The sequence below is a fragment of the Labeo rohita genome, chromosome 6 (assembly GCF_022985175.1).
Source record: "Labeo rohita strain BAU-BD-2019 chromosome 6, IGBB_LRoh.1.0, whole genome shotgun sequence".
Classification (NCBI taxonomy): Eukaryota; Metazoa; Chordata; class Actinopteri; order Cypriniformes; family Cyprinidae; genus Labeo; species Labeo rohita.
The window spans coordinates 27,398,751-27,417,861 of NC_066874.1; the positions used below are offsets into that span (position 1 = coordinate 27,398,751).

At 36.6% G+C, this 19,111-nt stretch overlaps 1 protein-coding gene across 1 annotated transcript; it reads left to right on the top strand.

Annotated features, from left to right (window-relative positions):
* The first annotated feature begins 118 nt into the window (after positions 1-118).
* On the top strand, positions 119-17,340 carry gxylt2 (glucoside xylosyltransferase 2). The gene is made up of 7 exons (XM_051113190.1): positions 119-522; positions 5,910-6,105; positions 9,587-9,718; positions 9,814-10,065; positions 10,728-10,851; positions 12,462-12,634; positions 14,722-17,340. Exons 1-7 carry the CDS (start codon positions 254-256, stop codon positions 14,896-14,898), a joined length of 1,323 nt encoding a protein of 440 aa, XP_050969147.1. The 5' UTR covers positions 119-253; the 3' UTR covers positions 14,899-17,340.
* Positions 17,341-19,111: the final 1,771 nt, after the last annotated feature.

A 19,111-nucleotide genomic window follows, 5' to 3' on the forward strand; every position in this document is an offset into this window, starting at 1 on the left:
TTATGTAAAAATTATTTATTATTCTTAGGTATTATGGCTGTATGACAGAGGTATTACAAGTATTACGGTAAGTGTGTAAGGTCCGCCTTCAGAGATTCATTTACGTGTGTGATATCGGCGCTAAGCTGAGCAGCATCGTCTTCATCATCACAGTACAAATGAAGAAGTATGGCTGCACACTACAAATATGTCCCCATGTTTTAACCAGAGACATGGTTGAAACATTTCCAAGCGGACAGACCACTTTTTCACCATGAGGATCCACTGCAAGATTGTGGCGATCGCGGTATGTTTCGGAGTTTTTCTACTTTTGTACTTTTTCGGGGGGAACGCTACGGACGAGCCACCGCTGAAAGAAGTTGCTAAAGAAAAACATTTTCAGTCCCTCAATCATATCGAGGATATAGCACCGGCGAAAGAAGCGAAACAAACCAACGAAGAGCCACAGAAACCACCGAAACTAATCCGCAAAGAGCCGAAGTTGAGCAGCAGAGGAGGGGGGAATGTCATCGCGAAGACTCGGTAGGAAATTCTTCAAGTGCAACATCATGATCAACAACCAGTTTGATTCAAAACAGAATTGATAAATATCTATTGCAAGATGTATTAAAGCTGTTTTTAATATAATATAATTTAATATAATGCAGTATAATATAATGGATATACCGAAGTTGATATATAGGCATCCTTTCAACTCCCTTCTGTGCACATGATCAGTGATTTAGTTTCTCAAGGGCATTTATGATCTCAGTGTGATTTGCAGTCTTTACAAATCCATGCAAACACTTGATTTAATACCAGTCCATAAATCATTAATCTTTTCCTGCCTGTCAACACAACAATCCAACCAGACATTCTTGTCAAAAGCCTGCTTTGACAATAGAGATTTAGGCAAGAATGTCTTGCACTGATTGTGCAACCTTAGGTTTCTTAATATAACAAGAAGGAAACCACGCACTATCCACATTCAGATTACTATGCACTAATGTCTTGAATCTTACCAGAGACCAGTGTGCATTGCGCATGCTGCGAGTCCAAGAGCCCCCTCAGCCACGATTATCTCAATTGTATTTTCATTATGGCTTTATTAAAAAGGTCACCTTGAATGCAGTTGCCTCGTTCCCAAAGGGTCTCAACAGAGGACAAAATCAATGATTGGTTGTGCTGAGTGAGTATACACAGTCCCTTGTGAGCGGAGGATGGAGTAGTTTATTCATCAAGATGATCCGCCCTTTCCTAGACATAATTAAAAGGAGCTGTCACGTTCATTCTTTAAGTGAACTGAAGATTGGTTCATTTGTGTCAGTATTTTGATAGTGTAAAATCAATAACGTCAAGGTAGGCAAACTATACATGGATGTCTTTTTAATACCATAAAATCAATCCTGCATTGGGGGATTAGTTTAATATTCATTGCTTGTCGTCTTTCACCAAGCGTATGTTATCGCCCCTCTGACAGTTTCACATAAACGCCACTAATTGCAGTTGTGAGATATCTCACCCCTTTGACCCTCCTGTTGGGTTTCCAGCAGTGATCCGTCTTGATGTCCACACCCCTGTGACTGCTCTTTGCTGATAAACCCACAATGCAAAGGGCCAATGCAGGCACAGGGAAATTAGTTAAACAGATCCACCGTACGGGAGGGATAAGAGGGTGTGATTTGGAAAACGCTCTACGTGTTTTAATTTCTGGCTCCCTATCCATCTCCGCAGAGGAAGGAGGAGGGGCGAAACCGTCTTGTCTCCTATGACCTGTTGTTTTATTTGGAAGCGATTAACTCTTCCGCACGTTTTTACTTTTTTAAGCGCATCCTCCAGACGTGCTTCCTGCCTCGCTGCTGGAAAACAGACAAATGTGTCCCTGATGATATGTTTCATCACGTTCAAGGGGGCCCAAAGGGCTTGTTTTGTCCCGAGGGCTCTAACAGACACAAACCATTTGATCCCAATATCTAATTTCTATCTATTTTATTACTAGCTAAGGTTGTATTATAAAAGAATAAATCACAAAAAAAGTGAAAATTCCTTCATGTACTCAAAAATACGTCATCGAAATAATAAAATCACATTGGCCACCATTGACTTTGATTGTATAGGCATTTTTCTAAATATCTTATTTTTGTTCCAAAGAACAAAGAAAGTCATACCAGTTTGGAATGACATGATGGTGACAAAATTTTCATTTTTGGGTGAACTGCTTTACCAGAAAGAACCTGCTTTACCAGAAAGCTGGGTGCTCATAACACCTCTCTTGTGTTTTGCCAGAGCTGCAAAACACCTCTGCACACGTTCCTGCAGCACCTAGGAATAAGTGTCTACTAACTGTCAAACGAATAGCTCGCTCTGTCATTTGTAATGCAGCTATGACTGGAGGCAACTGCCGCGTGGCAGCTACATTATATGAAGCCATAAACATGTCATGGAGGAAGACTAAGAACCCTCCATTTGTGTGTGTCTTTCTCTCCCTCCTCTTTATCACAGTTTCTACGCGGAACACAGATATCTCTCCATTGTCATTCGTGCCTCACGATAAGTTGATTCCTCCCCTGCGATGTTTATCTTCTAGCCTGGAGCGTGCTAACGTTTCACTTCAGGCTTTAAAAATCCATGGAACAGCTGGCTCTGCCAGGACAGGCATGCCGACATTCTGAAGAGAGGAAAAAGTGCTAATAATTTGGATGTAGATTATGGAGTGCGGTGCATAGCTCTAGGAAAAGCACTGACTGAATTCCATACACGCAGCAGTCTTGTGGGCCTGACTTTAATCAGCCATCATAGTCATTCTGAATATGCTTTTTTGGCTGCATCATTGGTGTTTTCCAGTGTAGGTTTTTTTTTAAGATCAGGGTTGGAATAAAGCAAAAGTTCACCCAAAAATGAAAATTTTGTCATTGATTACTCACCCCCATGTCATTCCAAACCCAGACCGTTTGTTTATCTTCAGAACACAAGATATTTTTGATGAAATCTGAGAGATTTCTGACCTTGCATAGAAAGGTAGTAAGGACAAATCATTAAAATAGTCCATGTGACATCAGTGGTTTAACCTTCATTTTATGAAGCTTCAAGAATATTTTTTGTGCACGAGGAAAACAAAAATAATGAGTTTATTCAACAGTTTTTTTTCTTTTCTGTCTCACTCTTCCCTGCGTGTTCCCGAGAGTACCATGACACATGCTTGTGCTGCTGCTGACGCAGGAGCTGGTGTTTGGCATACCCAATCTGTCAGACTTAATGAGATAAATAGTATTTCCGTTATTTTTTTGAAATGTATTTTTGTTTGTCTCCAATAGGAAACCCTTAAAACGATTTGTTGGCCTAAGATGAATAGAAATTATGCTGCACTTCACGCTGGATTGTGGGATTGTGGGAGGCTTTGGTGGTTTGTGCATGGTGCACATTACAGATCTGCTTTATGCCAGCTTATTCTATTTTTCTGTTCATGCTTTGCTGTCCAGTGGGACAGATAATTGGATGCAAAACATTTGCCTGCTTCACAAAATAATCTTTTTTTTTTTTTTTTTTTTTTTTTAATTACATTTTTCAGAAAACTAATTTAAGCAGAGCACAATTAACAAATACTGTCAGCACTGATTATAAATATTGCAAGTATCTATGTTTTCATCACCCTGTTTTTATGTGCATTTTGAAGTATCGCATCATAAAAATTTAATACAAATCCCTTAATTCGCAAAAAAGTTTGAAGTGGTTTTTGACTTCCAGCAAAAAAGACTTAATGCAAATAATGGGAGATGGAAACAAATGCAGCAACAAATGCATTTATTGCGTTTAATGCTCACTCTGAGGCACAAGTAATTTATTATATATGAAAATTATTATATTCAGTGGCTTCTCCTACTTTTCTTAGTGATATATATAGTGCCAGTTTATCAGGAAGTGACTATTTTTTTCTTTTTGACTCGTTGGATGGAAACGGTGCTGTTTCACAAATGTTTTATGTGATATTCCAATTTTGCGTATATGTTAAATTCCCAACTTTGGATGGAAACCCGGCTTACAACAGTAATATCAAAGTTACTTTTGTTGACATTGCAGAATTAATTGTGCAGCCAATCTATGCAAGAATTAAAGCCATTTTTGCATAAATTGCTGCTTAATTCATCCATTTACATAATGATTTTTTTTTTAATATTTGCTCAAATATGACACTGGACCACAAATCCAGTCTTATGTAGCACAGATATACCTTTAGCAATAACCAAAAATACATTGTAGGGGTTAAAATTATTGATTTTTCTTTTACAACAAAAAATATTAGGATATTAAGTAAAGATCATGTTCCATGAAGATACTATTTCCTACCGTAAATATATCAAATCTTAATTTTTGATTAGTAATATGCATTGCTAAGAACTTAATTTGGACAACTTTTTTGCACCCTCAGATTCCAGATTTTTAAATAGTTCTCGGTCAAATATTGTTCTAGCCTAACAAACCATACATCAATAGAAAGCTTATTTATCACCTTTATAGTAATGTATAAATCTCAATTTTAAAAAAATGACCCTTATGACTGGTTTTGTGGTCTTAATTTTAATATAACTGGTTTCAAGGCTAAATATTCAACAATTAAGGAAAGAGATTTCATATAGTTTAAAATGAAGTTCCACTTTGAAGTTCCTCCTTGTTTCTTTTTCATCCTTTTTGTATGACTTTTAAGTTGAATTTATATTGCTAGTCTGTTCCACTTGTCTAGGATCAATTGTATTGCTCAACAAGGAATCATCAGTGTCAGCCTTAAAACTGTTTCAGGACCTCAATAAGTCGTGCAATATTTAATTCGCTTTCACAGACTCTAACTGTTTCCAGATGTGTCCACTCAGACTGCAAGAATTTTTATAAGCTCAGAGTCTGTGAACGTTTCACTTCAATTAAAAATGGTACCAAATTCAGTAGTGTGTTGCTCGTATGCTTCACGCGTTATTTTTGATCAGAGTAAATGCCTCTTAGTAGACAAATGATTGAAAAAATGAAAAGAAATAAATCGTTTGATATCATTCAATGAAACCATTGATGCAATTCCTGTTGCCTAATTTGCAATGCTGTAAACAAGGGAAGCTTTTTCCACAGGAAACCACCGCCATCAAAGCAGATTCTACATTCTTTTGTGATACCAGTCAGAAAAATCAGAAAATATCCCTGCTTCCCTCTTCTCGAAGCCCAAGGTGTTTTCATGCTTTGCCTAGTCTTTATTTCACTTCATATTAAGGTCTGTGGTTCACTTGAAATGAGAGCAGGAGTGTTTGCACGTCCTTGGCTTAATGGAAGCTCTTTGATGTCTGTCTGAAAGGCTGCATGCTTTTCTTGTGGTATGAATTCGTTTCCTCCACCAAAGCCTTGGATAAATGGAGGACTTTTTTTTCCAGAGGTCGTCTCTTGGGTAGATCTTAGAGGGTTAGAGAGCTTACTTCCCTGGAGTGATAGAGACTCAACATGAATCACAAAAGCAAACACCACACCAATAACAATTACGCTGGTGACTCAAGACAAGGAAGTGTGCATTCAAGTGAAACACCGGGTCATGACGAACATGAGTGCTCCTTAAAGTCTTTTTGTTTAAATAAATTTCACGGTTCTACAGGTGATATCTTGTGTGCTAATTTTATAGATTTTTAATTTTTATTTATCATTTAAATATTTAATTTTAATTATAGTTTGCCCTTGTGTGCTCTTATGAAGTTGCAAGTTGGTCTGACTGACTTGTTTACCCTTGAATCATTTAAATGAGGTTTTCAGTGTGCCAGAGGAACCGTGTGCAGCATAAGGAATATTTCACAAGCGTGCTGTCTCGTGCTTTGACCCGGCTGATTCGCACCAGATGTTTTTGTTGTTGATGTCACAGTTTGGATGAGTTTTGATGGATTTAAGCTTCTTTTCTTTACCTCTAGGCAGAAAAGCGAGGTGGGGCGTCCCGGGTCAAAGGTCACACGAGCAGAGGATGTCATGCACCTGGCAGTGGTGGCTTGTGGGAACCGTCTGGATGAAACGCTCAACATGGTGAAGTCAGCACTGCTTTTCAGCATAAAGAAGATCAAGTTTCACATCTTCGCTGAGGAGGACCTGGCCGAACAATTTGAAAAAGGGGTGAGAGCGTGTCCCGTGATTCTTTCATCTTTGCTGTGGCTACCTGAGGTTTTTGATGTTGATGGTAATGTCTAGCTGACTGATGACCTATAGTTTTTTTTTTGACCATCTGTACTTATGAAAGGGATATTTTTATCCTCTGAAAAGCAGTACAATGGGTAGCTGAATTTCAGTTCCTGCTGAAATCATCTGGCTGGCTCTTCAGCTGTTTTTATCTCTGCAGTAGGCTATATTTTACCTCAGACAAAGCTTCATCCTCTAAGTATGTAGCTCTTGTGGAATGAAAAAAATCTGGCACACATTTTGGGAAATAATTTGGTGGATGATTGCTTCACTGTGTTCCTTTTAAAGTCTAGATGCAATATTCCAGTATAACTTTTTTTTTTTTTTGGCCAGTTCAGTTTATTTAATATTTTGGTATGATTTGGGGTTTTTTTGTTTTTTGTTTTTTGTTTTTTTTGTTTTTACCAGTGCTTTGCTTAATCAAACTCATTATTATTATTATTATTGATTATATTTTGGAACTTTTGCAAACCTCCAATAACACGATATCACTATTGCTCTTGTTCATGTGATATTATTATTTATTCACGTGTTTACAGTAATTCTAATCAATCTTAACTGACTAGCTTTACAATTTGCACCCAAGATTTCTCATTGTATTTAAACAGGCCTTTGACAAAAACCCTGACTGTTGATTTTATTGTATTAGTGGCTTTGTGGTAACCCTCAGACAATGTCAGGCTAACCCTGACAACCAGACTGGTGAGAAAGGTAACGTGAGAAACCTCCGTGCATAAATCTATCGATCTTTTGCTCTTAACACATTTGGTTTCTAGTATAGTGGTCTTTCCACAGTCCTAATCATTTGCAGTGTTTCTCTCCACAGAGGGACTGTTATTGAAAATAGCAGTACGTTGTTTTTTTTTTATGCTATGCTTTTTGAGAAGTGCCCTCTGGCTTAGAACTGATCTTGATCTAGTTCTGCACTGTATTGCTGCAGATAAAGAAACTGAAGTCTTTGAGGCGTGATAGAGAAGGAATGCAATGTCATGTTTGTTATTCAAAAGATTTCCTCACTATTTATCTGCAGACTTTTCAGCAGTAGTCATTTGGCTGTCAGCAGGATATTATAAACCAGCAGTTTAGGTTATGACCCAAAAATGAATTGCAGGTCTGTTCTGATGGTGCCATGGACAGCTGGGAAAAATAATGCTAAATGAGAATATTAAAGTGCAACCAACTGTATAATCATGGATGGTTGGGATCAAAACAAAAGATGATTTTTAACATTTATAAGAAAAGGGGGAAAATGCTATTAATATTTTTTGTTGTTGACATGCATCTAAAATGTACACCGTTTACAAAAACTGTCAACTTTATAGTCAATTTGTATTATGGCTAATATTAATAATGTAATATTTGTGTAAATGTTTATTTATTTACCCAGTGTTTGGTCCATGTGTAAAAGTGTAATTCATTTTGAAAATGCTTCCTTTTTTCTAAATCTGAATAATTTTGCATATTGCTTGGCCTTTGCCAAGTTTTGGTGATATTAATACAAATATTTATTTTAAGGTGATCCCGAATAGCTGAAGATTCAATGCTTTGATAGGCTGAGCCCGATTTGACTACAAATCTTAAAGTCGAATTTTGTTATGAAAACGAGTTGTTATGAAACTAGGATCATGTCATTTTGGCTGTATGTGGGTGCTTAAAGTCTTATTTCATATAGAGCTACCGGTTTTCTTCCAGTAAGTTAATATAGCCAACCATGAAATTGTAAAAGAGAAAGAAGCTTTTAATAAACATTTTTATTGGGTGTGAATAAATCCAACCACCCACATGACAGATTTAAGTTTCACTTTCCGTGAAGGGAAATTGTAAGGGGATTTTTTTATTATTATAGGTATTTCTTGCTTTACTTTATCAAAGAGTGTTCTTTAGACTATCTGAATGCTTCATCAGTATGCTTGAGTAATTCTGATGTGCTAAAAGAACAACAGGAAATGTAGAAAGTGTATGTGTGTGTGTGTGAGACAAGAAGTTTTAGTTTAGAAACCCTACATGCTAGCTTCTAAGTTGATTTGCATTATATATTTAGAAATGCATCTTGGGGACATAGTTAGATACCCTAAATGGACACATTTGTTGAATATGCAGTGTGACTTGATAAGATCTATCTGGATTTGGTTGGGGTATAAATATTGAGTCAAGGCATTTCCTCTTTGTCACACTCTGCAGCCGACCTGAATGACTGTATGATTGTAGACCACTTTTTTCGAGAAATAAATATTTAAAAGACTTTTGTCTCAAATGTTTTTTGAAATAGAAAAAAATCCCACAACATGTACTTTTTTGGTTTATTAAAGGATTAGTTCACTTCTAGAATTAAAATTTAGTGATAATTTACTCACTACCATGTCATCCAAGATATTTGTGTCTGTCTTTCTTCAGTCGCAGTGAAATGACATTTTTGAGGAAAACATTCTAGGATTTTTCTCTGTATAGTGAACGTCCATGGTTCAACAATGTAAACTTCCAAATTGCAGTTTCAATGCAGCTTCAAAGGGCTCTACACGATCCCAGTTGAGGAATAAGGGTCTTATCTTTATAAAAAAAAAATGTATATACTTTTAAACCACAGATGCACTAGCTCTGTGATGTGCATTCATCTTGTTTTCTCAGCAACTTCAAAATTGTCCGCCATCGTAGTTTTACCTCTTTTTTTTTGTAAAGGGCGTTTGACTTTCTTTGCACGTTCGCATTCACGATTATGGAGTTTGTGAGGTTGAGCTAGTGCAAGACAATCATTTGTGGTTAAAAATGTATATAAATTTGTATTCTTCTTCTTAAAAAAAAAAAGACCAATTGTTTCACTAGATAAGAGCCTTATTCCTTGGTTGGGATAGTGTAGAGCCCTTTGAAGCTGCATTGAAACTGAAATTTGGACCTTCAACCTGTTGGCCACTATTGAAGTCCACTATATGGAGAAAAATCCTGGAATGTTTTTCTCAAAACCTTAAGTTCTTTTCAACTGAAGAAAGAAAGACATGAACATCTTTGATGACATGGGGGCGGGTAAATTATCAGGAAATGTTTATTCTGGAAGTGAACTAATCCTTTAAGTTGGTTTATTCTAAATTTGTTATTTTTGTGCATTTGCTCTAAGATGGTCAAAAGAAGCATTAAAAAACATAAAATTACACACAGGTTTATGCCAAAGCTGAAAGCGAGGATCTTCAAAATGTTAAAAACATGTCTAACAATATGGGTAGGCATCTTTGGGACTTACCCATGCCACAAAATGCCATTCTATAAATCACAGTTCTCACAAATATTACAAAATGTTGCTTTTTGAAGTATTGTTATAGGTTTACTCACACATTTCTCTTCGCTGACACCTGTAAGCAATAGATGTGTGGTTTACCGAAGACTGACATCCATGACATTGACTGATTCTTTCAATTTCCTCTCTCAGTTCAGTCAGTGGCCTCAGACGGTATCCGCCAGGTTTCAGTACAGCATATATCCAATCACTTTCTCTGTGGGGAATGCCGATGAATGGAAGAAACTCTTCAAGCCATGTGCCGCCCAGAGGCTGTTTCTTCCCGTAGGTTCCCGTCGCCGCTTAATGTTCTCTCTTCATTTGTTTGTGCTTTCCACCTCACCACACCAATTGTAACCAAGTATTTCCTCTAATATCAGGTTATCCTGAAGGACGTGGACTCGCTGTTGTACGTGGACACAGATGTTCTCTTTCTCCGGCCTATGGATGACATCTGGAAGTTTCTGAAGGCTTTCAACAGCACTCAGCTAGCTGCCATGGCCCCAGAGCACGAGATCCCCAAGATCGGCTGGTATAGCCGCTTCGCGAGACATCCCTTTTATGGAGTCACAGGGGTCAACTCAGGGGTCATGCTAATGAACCTCACGCGGATTCGCAGCACTCTGTTCAGGGTGAGGAACAATACAATTGACTTTTTTTGCAGCTTCTTATATCCAAACTTGAAAAATCTGTCATTAATTACTCACCCTCAAGTTGTTCCAAACCCATAAGACCTTCGTTCAACATCAGAACAAAAATTAAGATATTTTTGATGAAATCCGAATACTTTTTGTCCACAAAAAAAAAAAACACAGAAATTACTTTTTTCAACTATTTCTTCTCTTCCTTGCCATGCATTTACAAGAGTAAATATTTTAGATTTCATATATGTTTGCTTTACTTGCTTGGTTATTACTAGATATTGCCAGTGCTTTCCTTGTGTGGTTTATTTCTCTTGGTAGTGGGCTGAGGCTTTGGCGTTCACTTGTCTTCTGAGGTTTCTTTGCGCATTTAAACCCTTTTAACCTCCGGCTGTTTTTAGTAGGCAGTGATGGAAGTCTACTGATTGCCATCCGTTGAGAGTGAGTGGGTGACAGCAGTCTGGATTAGCATATTTCTGTAACTCAGCTAGAAGTGTAATTTCCAACCCAAGCACATTTTCAAGGCTGTCTGGGGGGACAAAAAGGAAATTTCTTCTTCTGAAAAAACCTCGATTTCCATATCAACAGCTGTCTGAAAAGTGGCTGCCAGACTCACTGTTGAGGAAAATAACCTGCCACTATTGATTTTACAGAACAGCATGATCGCCAGTGGTCTGTCATGGGAAAATCTGCTTCACCCTCTCTATCAAAAATACAAGAACCACATCACATGGGGAGACCAAGACCTCCTCAACATCATCTTCCACTACAATCCAGGTGTGTTTGCTCAAAGTCATGCTTGATTATGATGTGTGATTTAACTTACTAGCAAAAATTAACTATGGTAATGCAGTGGGTACCACAGTATTTTTTAATTTTTTTTTAAGTACTATAGAATATGCTGTCATACAAAATACATGTTATTTTTTTCAGTACTGACCTGAATCATGTTTCCTTCTGAAGCTCACTGATGCTTCAGAAGGAAACATGATGCATTAAGAGCTGGGGGTGAAAACTTTTGAACAGAATGAAGATGTGTACATTTTTCTAATTTTGCCTAAATATCAGATTTTTTCATTTAGTACTCCCCTTCAGAAGATACTTACTTGTTTCCTAGAAGATAATAAAAAGTAAAATTTACACTGATTTTCAAATTCAAAAAGATTTCACCCCCCTTAATGCTTTGAGGTTCCTGCTGAAGCATCAGTGAGCGTTTAAACCCTCTGTAATAGTTGCATATGAGTCCCTCAGTTGTCCTCAGTATGAAAAGATGGATCTCAAAATCATACAGTCATTGATGGAAAGGGTTCAAATAAACAAAAATGCTGGAAAACCAAAGAATTTGTGGGACCTGAAGGATTTTTCTGAAGAACAGCAGGCAGTTTAACTGTTCAGGACAAACATAGGACTCATGAACAACATCACTAAACCAAAAACACTGACATAAATACAGATGTAAATTTTAAAATACATCATAATATGTGTACTATATTAATACTATGCTTTTTGCCATGTGCCATGGTAATACAATGGTATTTCTTTGAAGAATATTGGAGCATTGTGTAAATAATGCCATGGTATATTTCAAAATACTTTGATTTTATCATGGTTTTGGACATGTACCATGACAATGATCAAAAGACGAAAAAAGATATATGAAAGTGTCATTATAGTACCATCTGACACCATCACTGCACCTTAAAAAAGTAAGAAACCATTTCTTACCCAAAAAATAAGAGAAGTTTTTGAGAGCAACTGGCACAGAAACCTGTCTACTTATTTTTGTTGTTTTGCACTCTAGAGTACAGCACTATTTTAATTATGTTTTTTTGCTGGAGGCTTAAATCCAATTAAAAAAAAAGCTTTTTTACTTACTTTACATGTGAACTCCTGCAGCTTTATATCATGAACATTTTAAATAAAGTTTCCAACTGTGATTGTTATTTCTAGTGCAGAGCTAGAAGCCAGGTGCTACAGAACATCTTTCCATTTGTACCTTTCTCAGAAAATCAAAAAAGACCTTATGTGACACAGGGAAGTTTTTTTTTTTTTATTTTTATTTTTTTTTTTTTTTGACAGCTCTCTCTTTCCTCACCTTCCTGAAAGTTGGTATTTTATCTGTTATTTTTAAAGTGATAAGGCCCTTTTGTGTGTAAATACTTCTTTTGACTGGAACATGTGTGACAGATACTGACAGGTGCAGTTATTAAGGTCTCTGAATTGGTGAGACACTTGGCAAGCATAGTGTTTATTTGACAACTCTATTGGAACGGGTCCAAAAGACTAGACCAAGCAGAAACAACAGCAGAAAAATGAAGACACTAAGCAAATGGATATGTTATTTTCAGTTTGGATAAAACGTTGAATATTTGTCTTTGTGTCTGCAGAGTGTCTGTACATATTTCCATGCCAGTGGAACTACAGACCAGATCACTGCATGTATGGAAGCAACTGTAAGGCTGCAGAAGAGGAGGGGGTGTCTATTCTTCATGGTAACCGAGGCGTGTACCATGATGATAAGCAGCCCGCATTCAGAGTGGTGTATGATGCCATACATGAGGTAAGCTGCCACATAATACAAAATAAAGCAACGCAAATATTGCAAAATGCATAAAACAAATATAAATCACTTGTTTTTCTAAGGAAACGCTGTCTAACAGCGACACAGCAGATGAAGTTACAGCGGGAGTCCGCGTCTCTCTCGCCTTCCCTGAGCCCATTGAGTTTTAACAGACCCCCTAAAGCGAATATTGAATATATAAATAAAATAGAATATTGATTACATGGTTGACAAAGTAATGATCAGTCTATAATTTTAATTGTAGGTTTATTTTAAAAGTGAGAGACAGAATAACAACAAAAAAATCCAGAAAATGCATTAAAAAACTGATTTGCATTTTAATGAGTGAAATAAATATTTGATCCCCCATCAATCAGCAAGATTTCTAACTCCCAGGTGTCTTTTATACAGATACCGAACTGGGATTAGGAGCACTCTCTTAAAGTGAGTGCTCCTAATCTCATCTTGTTACCTGTATAAAAGACACCTGTCCACAGAATCAATCAATCAATCAGATTCCAAACTCTCCACCATGGCCAAGTCCAAAGAGCTGTCCAAGGATGTTAGAGACAAGATTGTCGACCTACACAAGGCTGGAATGGGCTACAAGACCACCACTATGCAGCATGGTGAGGAGGTGACAACAGTTGGTGTGATTATTCGCAAATGGAAGAAAACACAAAATAACTGTCAATCTCCCTTGGTCTGGAGCTCCACGCAAGATCTTGAGACCTTGTGGAGTTTCAATGATCATGAGAACGGTGAGGAATCAGCCCAGAACTACACAGGAGGATCTTGTCAATGATCTCAAGGCACCTGGGACCATAGTCACCAAGAAAACAATTGGTAACACACTATGACGTGAAGGACTGAAATCCTGCAGTGCCTGCAAGGTCCCCCCTGCTCAAGAAAGCACATGTACAGGCCCATCTGAAGTTTGCCAGTGAACATCTGAATGATTCAGAGGAGAACTTGGTGAAAGTGTTGTTGTCAAATGAGACCAAAATCAAGCTCTCGCCATGTTTGGAGGAGGAGGAATGCTGCCTATAACCCCAAGAACACCACCCTCACCGTCAAACATGGTGGAAGGGGACAGGACAACTGCATCGCATCAAAGGGACGATGGATGAGGCCATGTATTGTCAGGGGCAGGGCATTAAAGCCAGCCAGAGCATTGAAAATGGGTCGTGGATGGGTATTCTTATTGCATTAAGGTCCTGGAGTGGCCTAGACAGTCTCCAGACCTTAATCCGATAGAAAATCTGTGGAGGGAGCAGAAGTTTCGAGTTGCCAAACATCAGCCTCTAAACCTTAATGACTTAAGGATTAGCAAAGAAGAGTGGGACAAAATCCCTCCTGAGATGTGTGCAAACTTGGTGGCCAACTACAAGAAATGTCTGACCTCTGTGAATGCCAACAAGGGTTTTGCCACCAAGTACTAAGTCATGTTTTGTAAAGGGGTCAAATACTTATTTCACTCATTAAAATGCAAATCAATTTATAACTTTTTTTATTGTTATTCTGTCTCTGTCATTAAAATTATAGACTGACCATTTCTTTGTCAGTTGGCAAATGTACAAAATCAGCAGGGGATCAAATAATTTTTTCCCCACTGTATATATAATATCTTGGACCCAAAACACCCTAGCAACACAAAGCAACGCCCTGGCAAACAATCAATATTCTTCAGAGAATGTAAAAGCCAGTTGTTTGACTTTCATTTTTTCCCTAAGATTTTAAGCTTAAGAAATGTAATCCATTTGTCTTCACCTTTCCAGTCCACTTTCTAATTTTCATTGCTAACAAAGCAAATCCTGAGGGTGTTGAATCATATGAGAATAAATAGAAGTGTTTCATTGTGCATTCAGAGTGCAGTCTCCTTGAATCTCTCCTTGAAGGCTAATAGCAGGAAAGTGTCTCTTCAAGAGGAAGCCTTTTGTACGGTTGAGTCACATAGGCCCCTGTGCTGTTCAGAATCCAGTCAGATATGAAATGTGGACCTTGTTCATTGTGCCTCAGCAAATACACCAAAGCAGTTCCTCGAACACTTTGAAATGTAATGTATTTCATCTCTCATTCTCTTTCAGTATCCTTTTGAGGAGAACTTGTTCCAGTCTTTATTTTACCCTCTTCAGACTAAGTTCCTAGACACAGTGAACACCCTTTGTGGAAGGATACCACAAGTGTTCCTCAAACAGATCGAGAAGACCATGAGGGCTGTTTATGAGAAAAAAGTGGTGCGCCGTGTCCGACTACATGAGTAATGAGCCTCGACTGCATTTCAACATCATAAGGAAGAATTTCTGCCTGCCGCTTGGATCAGAGAGATCTTTTTCATCGAAGACGAACAATGCCAGAGGCAAGCTACATTTGGTCCATTAGGCACAGTATGAGCTTCATGAGCCAGAGGAGTTGGAGATTTAAGCTGGAACAGTTTCTTTTGAGCAGACGTTTCGGTCTGCTGGATGGAAACAGCAATACAGGATGAATACAATGCAAAACTCTTCAAACCAATGCATTGAGTGTCTCCAACTGTGGGTAGCCAACCCTAAGACATGTCCCTAAAAGAATATGAGAGACTCATAGGCAAAGCTGTTTTTAGCCAATCCAAAAATATGGATTCAGAGCTGTTTATTTACAACTGTGTTGTACCATTTTTCAGCATCTAGTTCATTGTGTCTAGTATTACGCAATTGGAGCATTTGTGTCTCAGTACAATTCTTGTATTTAAGTGGCTGCACTAATTTGTTTGTGCATTCTGCTGCTTAATAGCATGAGGTAACGCCTTGTTTTCAAGCCACAAAAGTGAATGTAGCACGCAGAAACAACCAAAGAGAACTAGCCTGTCAACCTTTAGAGCTCGGTAAGATGTACATTCAGTTTAAGCACAGCCCTAACGGTGGATGTTCAGTGTTTACATTGAAGATGACTTGTTAGTAAGACTAGAAAGAAGCCTGATGTTGTAATGTCATTGGGATTGCATTTTAATATATATATAGAATTTCACAAGGAAACCTTGGCCTTTTGTGGAAATTCCAATGAAGTAATGACCAGTAAGATTTTAATGTTTTTTTTTTTTTTATATATATAAAGAAGTCTCTTCTGCTCACCAAGCCTGCATTTATCTAATCCAAGGTACAGCAAAAATAGTAACATTTTGAAATATTTTAACTATTTAAAAAACCGTCTTCTATTTGAATATATTTTAAAATTTAATTTATTCCTATGATTTCAAAGCTGAATTTTTAGCATCAGGACCCAGTCACATGATCCTTCAGAAATCATTCTAATATTCTGGTTTGCTGCTCAAAAAATATTTATTATTATTTTTATGTTGAAAACAGTAGAATTTTTCAGATTTCTTTGATGAATAGAAAGTTCAGAAGAACAGCATTTATCTGAAATGGAAATCGTTTGTAAGATTATAAATGTCTTTATCATCACTTTTGATCAATTTAAAGCATCCCTGCTAAATAAAAGAAAGCTTTTTAGTTCAGATAAATGCTGATCTTTGGATCTTTCTATTCATCAGAATCCTGAAAAAATGTACTCAGCTGTTTTAAATATTGATAATAAAATAAAAAAAATGTTTCTTGAACAGCAAATAAGCACATTACAATGATTTCTGAATGATCATGTGATCACCAGACCAAGACCAGTGCAATGATGCTGAAAATTTAGCTTTGATGAAAAGAATAAATTACATTTTAAAATATATTAAAATTGAAAGCAGTTATTTTAAATAGTAAAAATATTTCTCAATATTACTGCTTTTGCTGTATTTTGAATTAAATGCATGCTTGGTACGCAGAAGAGACTTCTTTAAAAAACATTAAAAAGCTTACTGTTCAAAAACTTTTGACTGATAGTGTATATTGATACGACAAGCCTATTCTGATGGATATAATGAATTTGATGTTGAATTTGTGGTGGAATGTGTTTTTTAAGATAACCTGACACAGTTTGTGGGAGCTAAGCAAAAGGTCTAAGTGTTAAGGTATTTTTAGCAATATTCAGTCCAGTCAAGTTCAGAGGAAACATTTAGTTGTTTTACCCTGTGCTTTGTTAGGAGTTTGAACTTCTGCCTTAGTGGGATTAAACAGTTAGAAAGGTCTATACATCATAACAGTATTATATACATAAAAACAAATCTATAATAAAACCATACACAGATGGACAGTTTACAGTGAAGTGCACTTTTTAATAAATGTTGAATTTGGAGAAAATAAAAATTAAAGATAAGGGGGGAAAATGACAAGATTAGTTTAACAAAACAACCTCTGCACCCAGTATGATCAGTTTACCTAAAAAAAAAAAAAAAAAAAAAAAATCTGAAATTATTTTAATTTTGTGTAATCGGAGCCTTTTAATTTGTTGACTGTTTCTGTGTGAAAGTACATATAAAAAGCAAGAGTGTGTTGTGATGTGTGTTTTGATATGTTCATTAGCACAATGTGCTTAATTATATGTGTGACCGGTTTCCAGCCTCCTGTCACTGGTCTGGGATCAGTGATGACATTTCTTTAACTGGAAACTCAGGAGACTCTTGTACATCTGTTATCTCTGTGTGAAGAGATGCACCAGCGATGTTCATTGTATCCAGTGTGCTTTTCTGTCCCTCTGAATGTCTTACATTGTATGTATTATTGTCCTTTTATACAGAAGTGTGTATGTCAGAAATGTAATAAATATGCATTTAATATTGACTTTGCCTTACAAATATTTTTTGCATTAAACTACATTTATCTAATATATATATATATATATATATATATATATATATGACCCTGGACCACAAAACCAGTCTTAAGTCGCTGGGGTATATTTGTAGCAATAGCCAAAAATACATTGTATGGGTCAAAATTATAGATTTTTCTTTTATGCCAAAAATCTTTAGGAAATTAAGTAAAGATCATGTTCCATGAAGATATTTAGTAAATTTCCTACAGTAAATATATCAAAACTTAATTTTTGTTTAGTAATATGCATTGCAAAGAACTTAATTTGGAAAACTTTAAAGGCGATTTTCAATATTTTGATTTTTTTGCACCCTCAGATTCCATTTACTGAAATAGTTGTATCTTGGCCAAATGTTGTTTTATCCTAACAAACCATACATCGATGGAAAGCTTATTTATTCACCTTTCAGATGATGTATAAAGCTCAATTTTGAGAAGTTGACACTTATGACTGGTTTTGTGGTCCAGGGTCATATATATATATATATATATATATATATATATATATAAGTTAAAGTCGGTCTTTTGCTGTAGTGTGTCAGTAGGAAATATCAGTTTACATTTCTAAACATTCATTTTGCCATTAATTATAATAATCCAGTAAGATTTTTGTATGGAGCACAGGCTGTTGTCAGACTCCTTGTGCAAACAGAGACCTGATCTCTCCATGATTCAATCCAGTCTGTCTTAAGAAACAGAAAAAACAGAGACAGACTAAATCCAGAAGAACTGTGGAAACACCTCCAAGATGCTTTAAGAGACCTACACCTATAAAGCTACAGTACTGTTAAAATTTTTAGACAGTTAGGCACATAAAATGAGGATGCTGTCAAAAACAATGTCATAAATAGATTTTCTTTATCAATGAACTTCTATTAACTAAAATAAATCAGCATTTGATGTGACCATCCTTTGCATTTAAAGTAGCTTTCGCCCTATGTGCACTTGTGCAGAGTTTTTCAGGTAGCTTTGCAGGTAGGTTATTTGAAACATCTTGGAGATGTTGAAACAGTTCTTCTAGATTTAGTCTGTTTCAGTTATTCTGTTTCTTCATGTCATTCCAGAGACAGACTGGACGATGGTGAGATCAGATGTCTGTGTGGAGCACTGGCTGTTGTCAGACTGCCTGTGCAAACAAAAATCTTACTAGATTACAATTAATGGCAAACAGAATGTTTGGAAATGTAAACTGATGTTTCCTACTGACACACTACAGCAAAGGATAGAAATAACTTACTTTAAACCATTTTTTAGCTGGTGGAAATACTAGTGGCCTAAGACTTTTGCACAGTACTGTATATATATATATATATATATATATATATATATATAATTATTTGTAGTGCCATGTAATACAGTGTATGCTCAGGCCTTAATTAACATTTTAAAACATTGTTATTCATTCTAATATTAGTTGGTTTGGTATTTTGGGTTGGTTACTATAGTAAATTTTGTAGAGGAAGAAAACAACAGGCCAGACATTTTACACTAAGAGATGAGAAATGAGTCATTCGTGCTTTTATATGAACAAGAAGATGAGCGTTCAATTATAAAAAGGCTAATAATTCCAGTCAGATTGCTCAAGACATTCATTCGGCATAAAGTTTGTTCGAAACACGCATACTGTGCTCCAAAATGCTGTTTGCATGGGCAGCTCAGGTTTTGAGGCACATTTTCAAAACACTTTACGCCTACAAAGCCAAATGATGTCTAGTTCAACAGCTGAGAGGATTTTGAG

Bases quoted from the DNA above. Each gene is read 5' to 3' on its own strand.
- gxylt2 (XM_051113190.1), top strand. From the start codon at position 254: ATGAGGATCCACTGCAAGATTGTGGCGATCGCGGTATGTTTCGGAGTT. The intron at 523-5,909 runs GTAGGAAATTCT...CTTTACCTCTAG, and splicing joins AATGTCATCGCGAAGACTCG to GCAGAAAAGCGAGGTGGGGC. The intron at 6,106-9,586 runs GTGAGAGCGTGT...TTCCTCTCTCAG, and splicing joins CCGAACAATTTGAAAAAGGG to TTCAGTCAGTGGCCTCAGAC.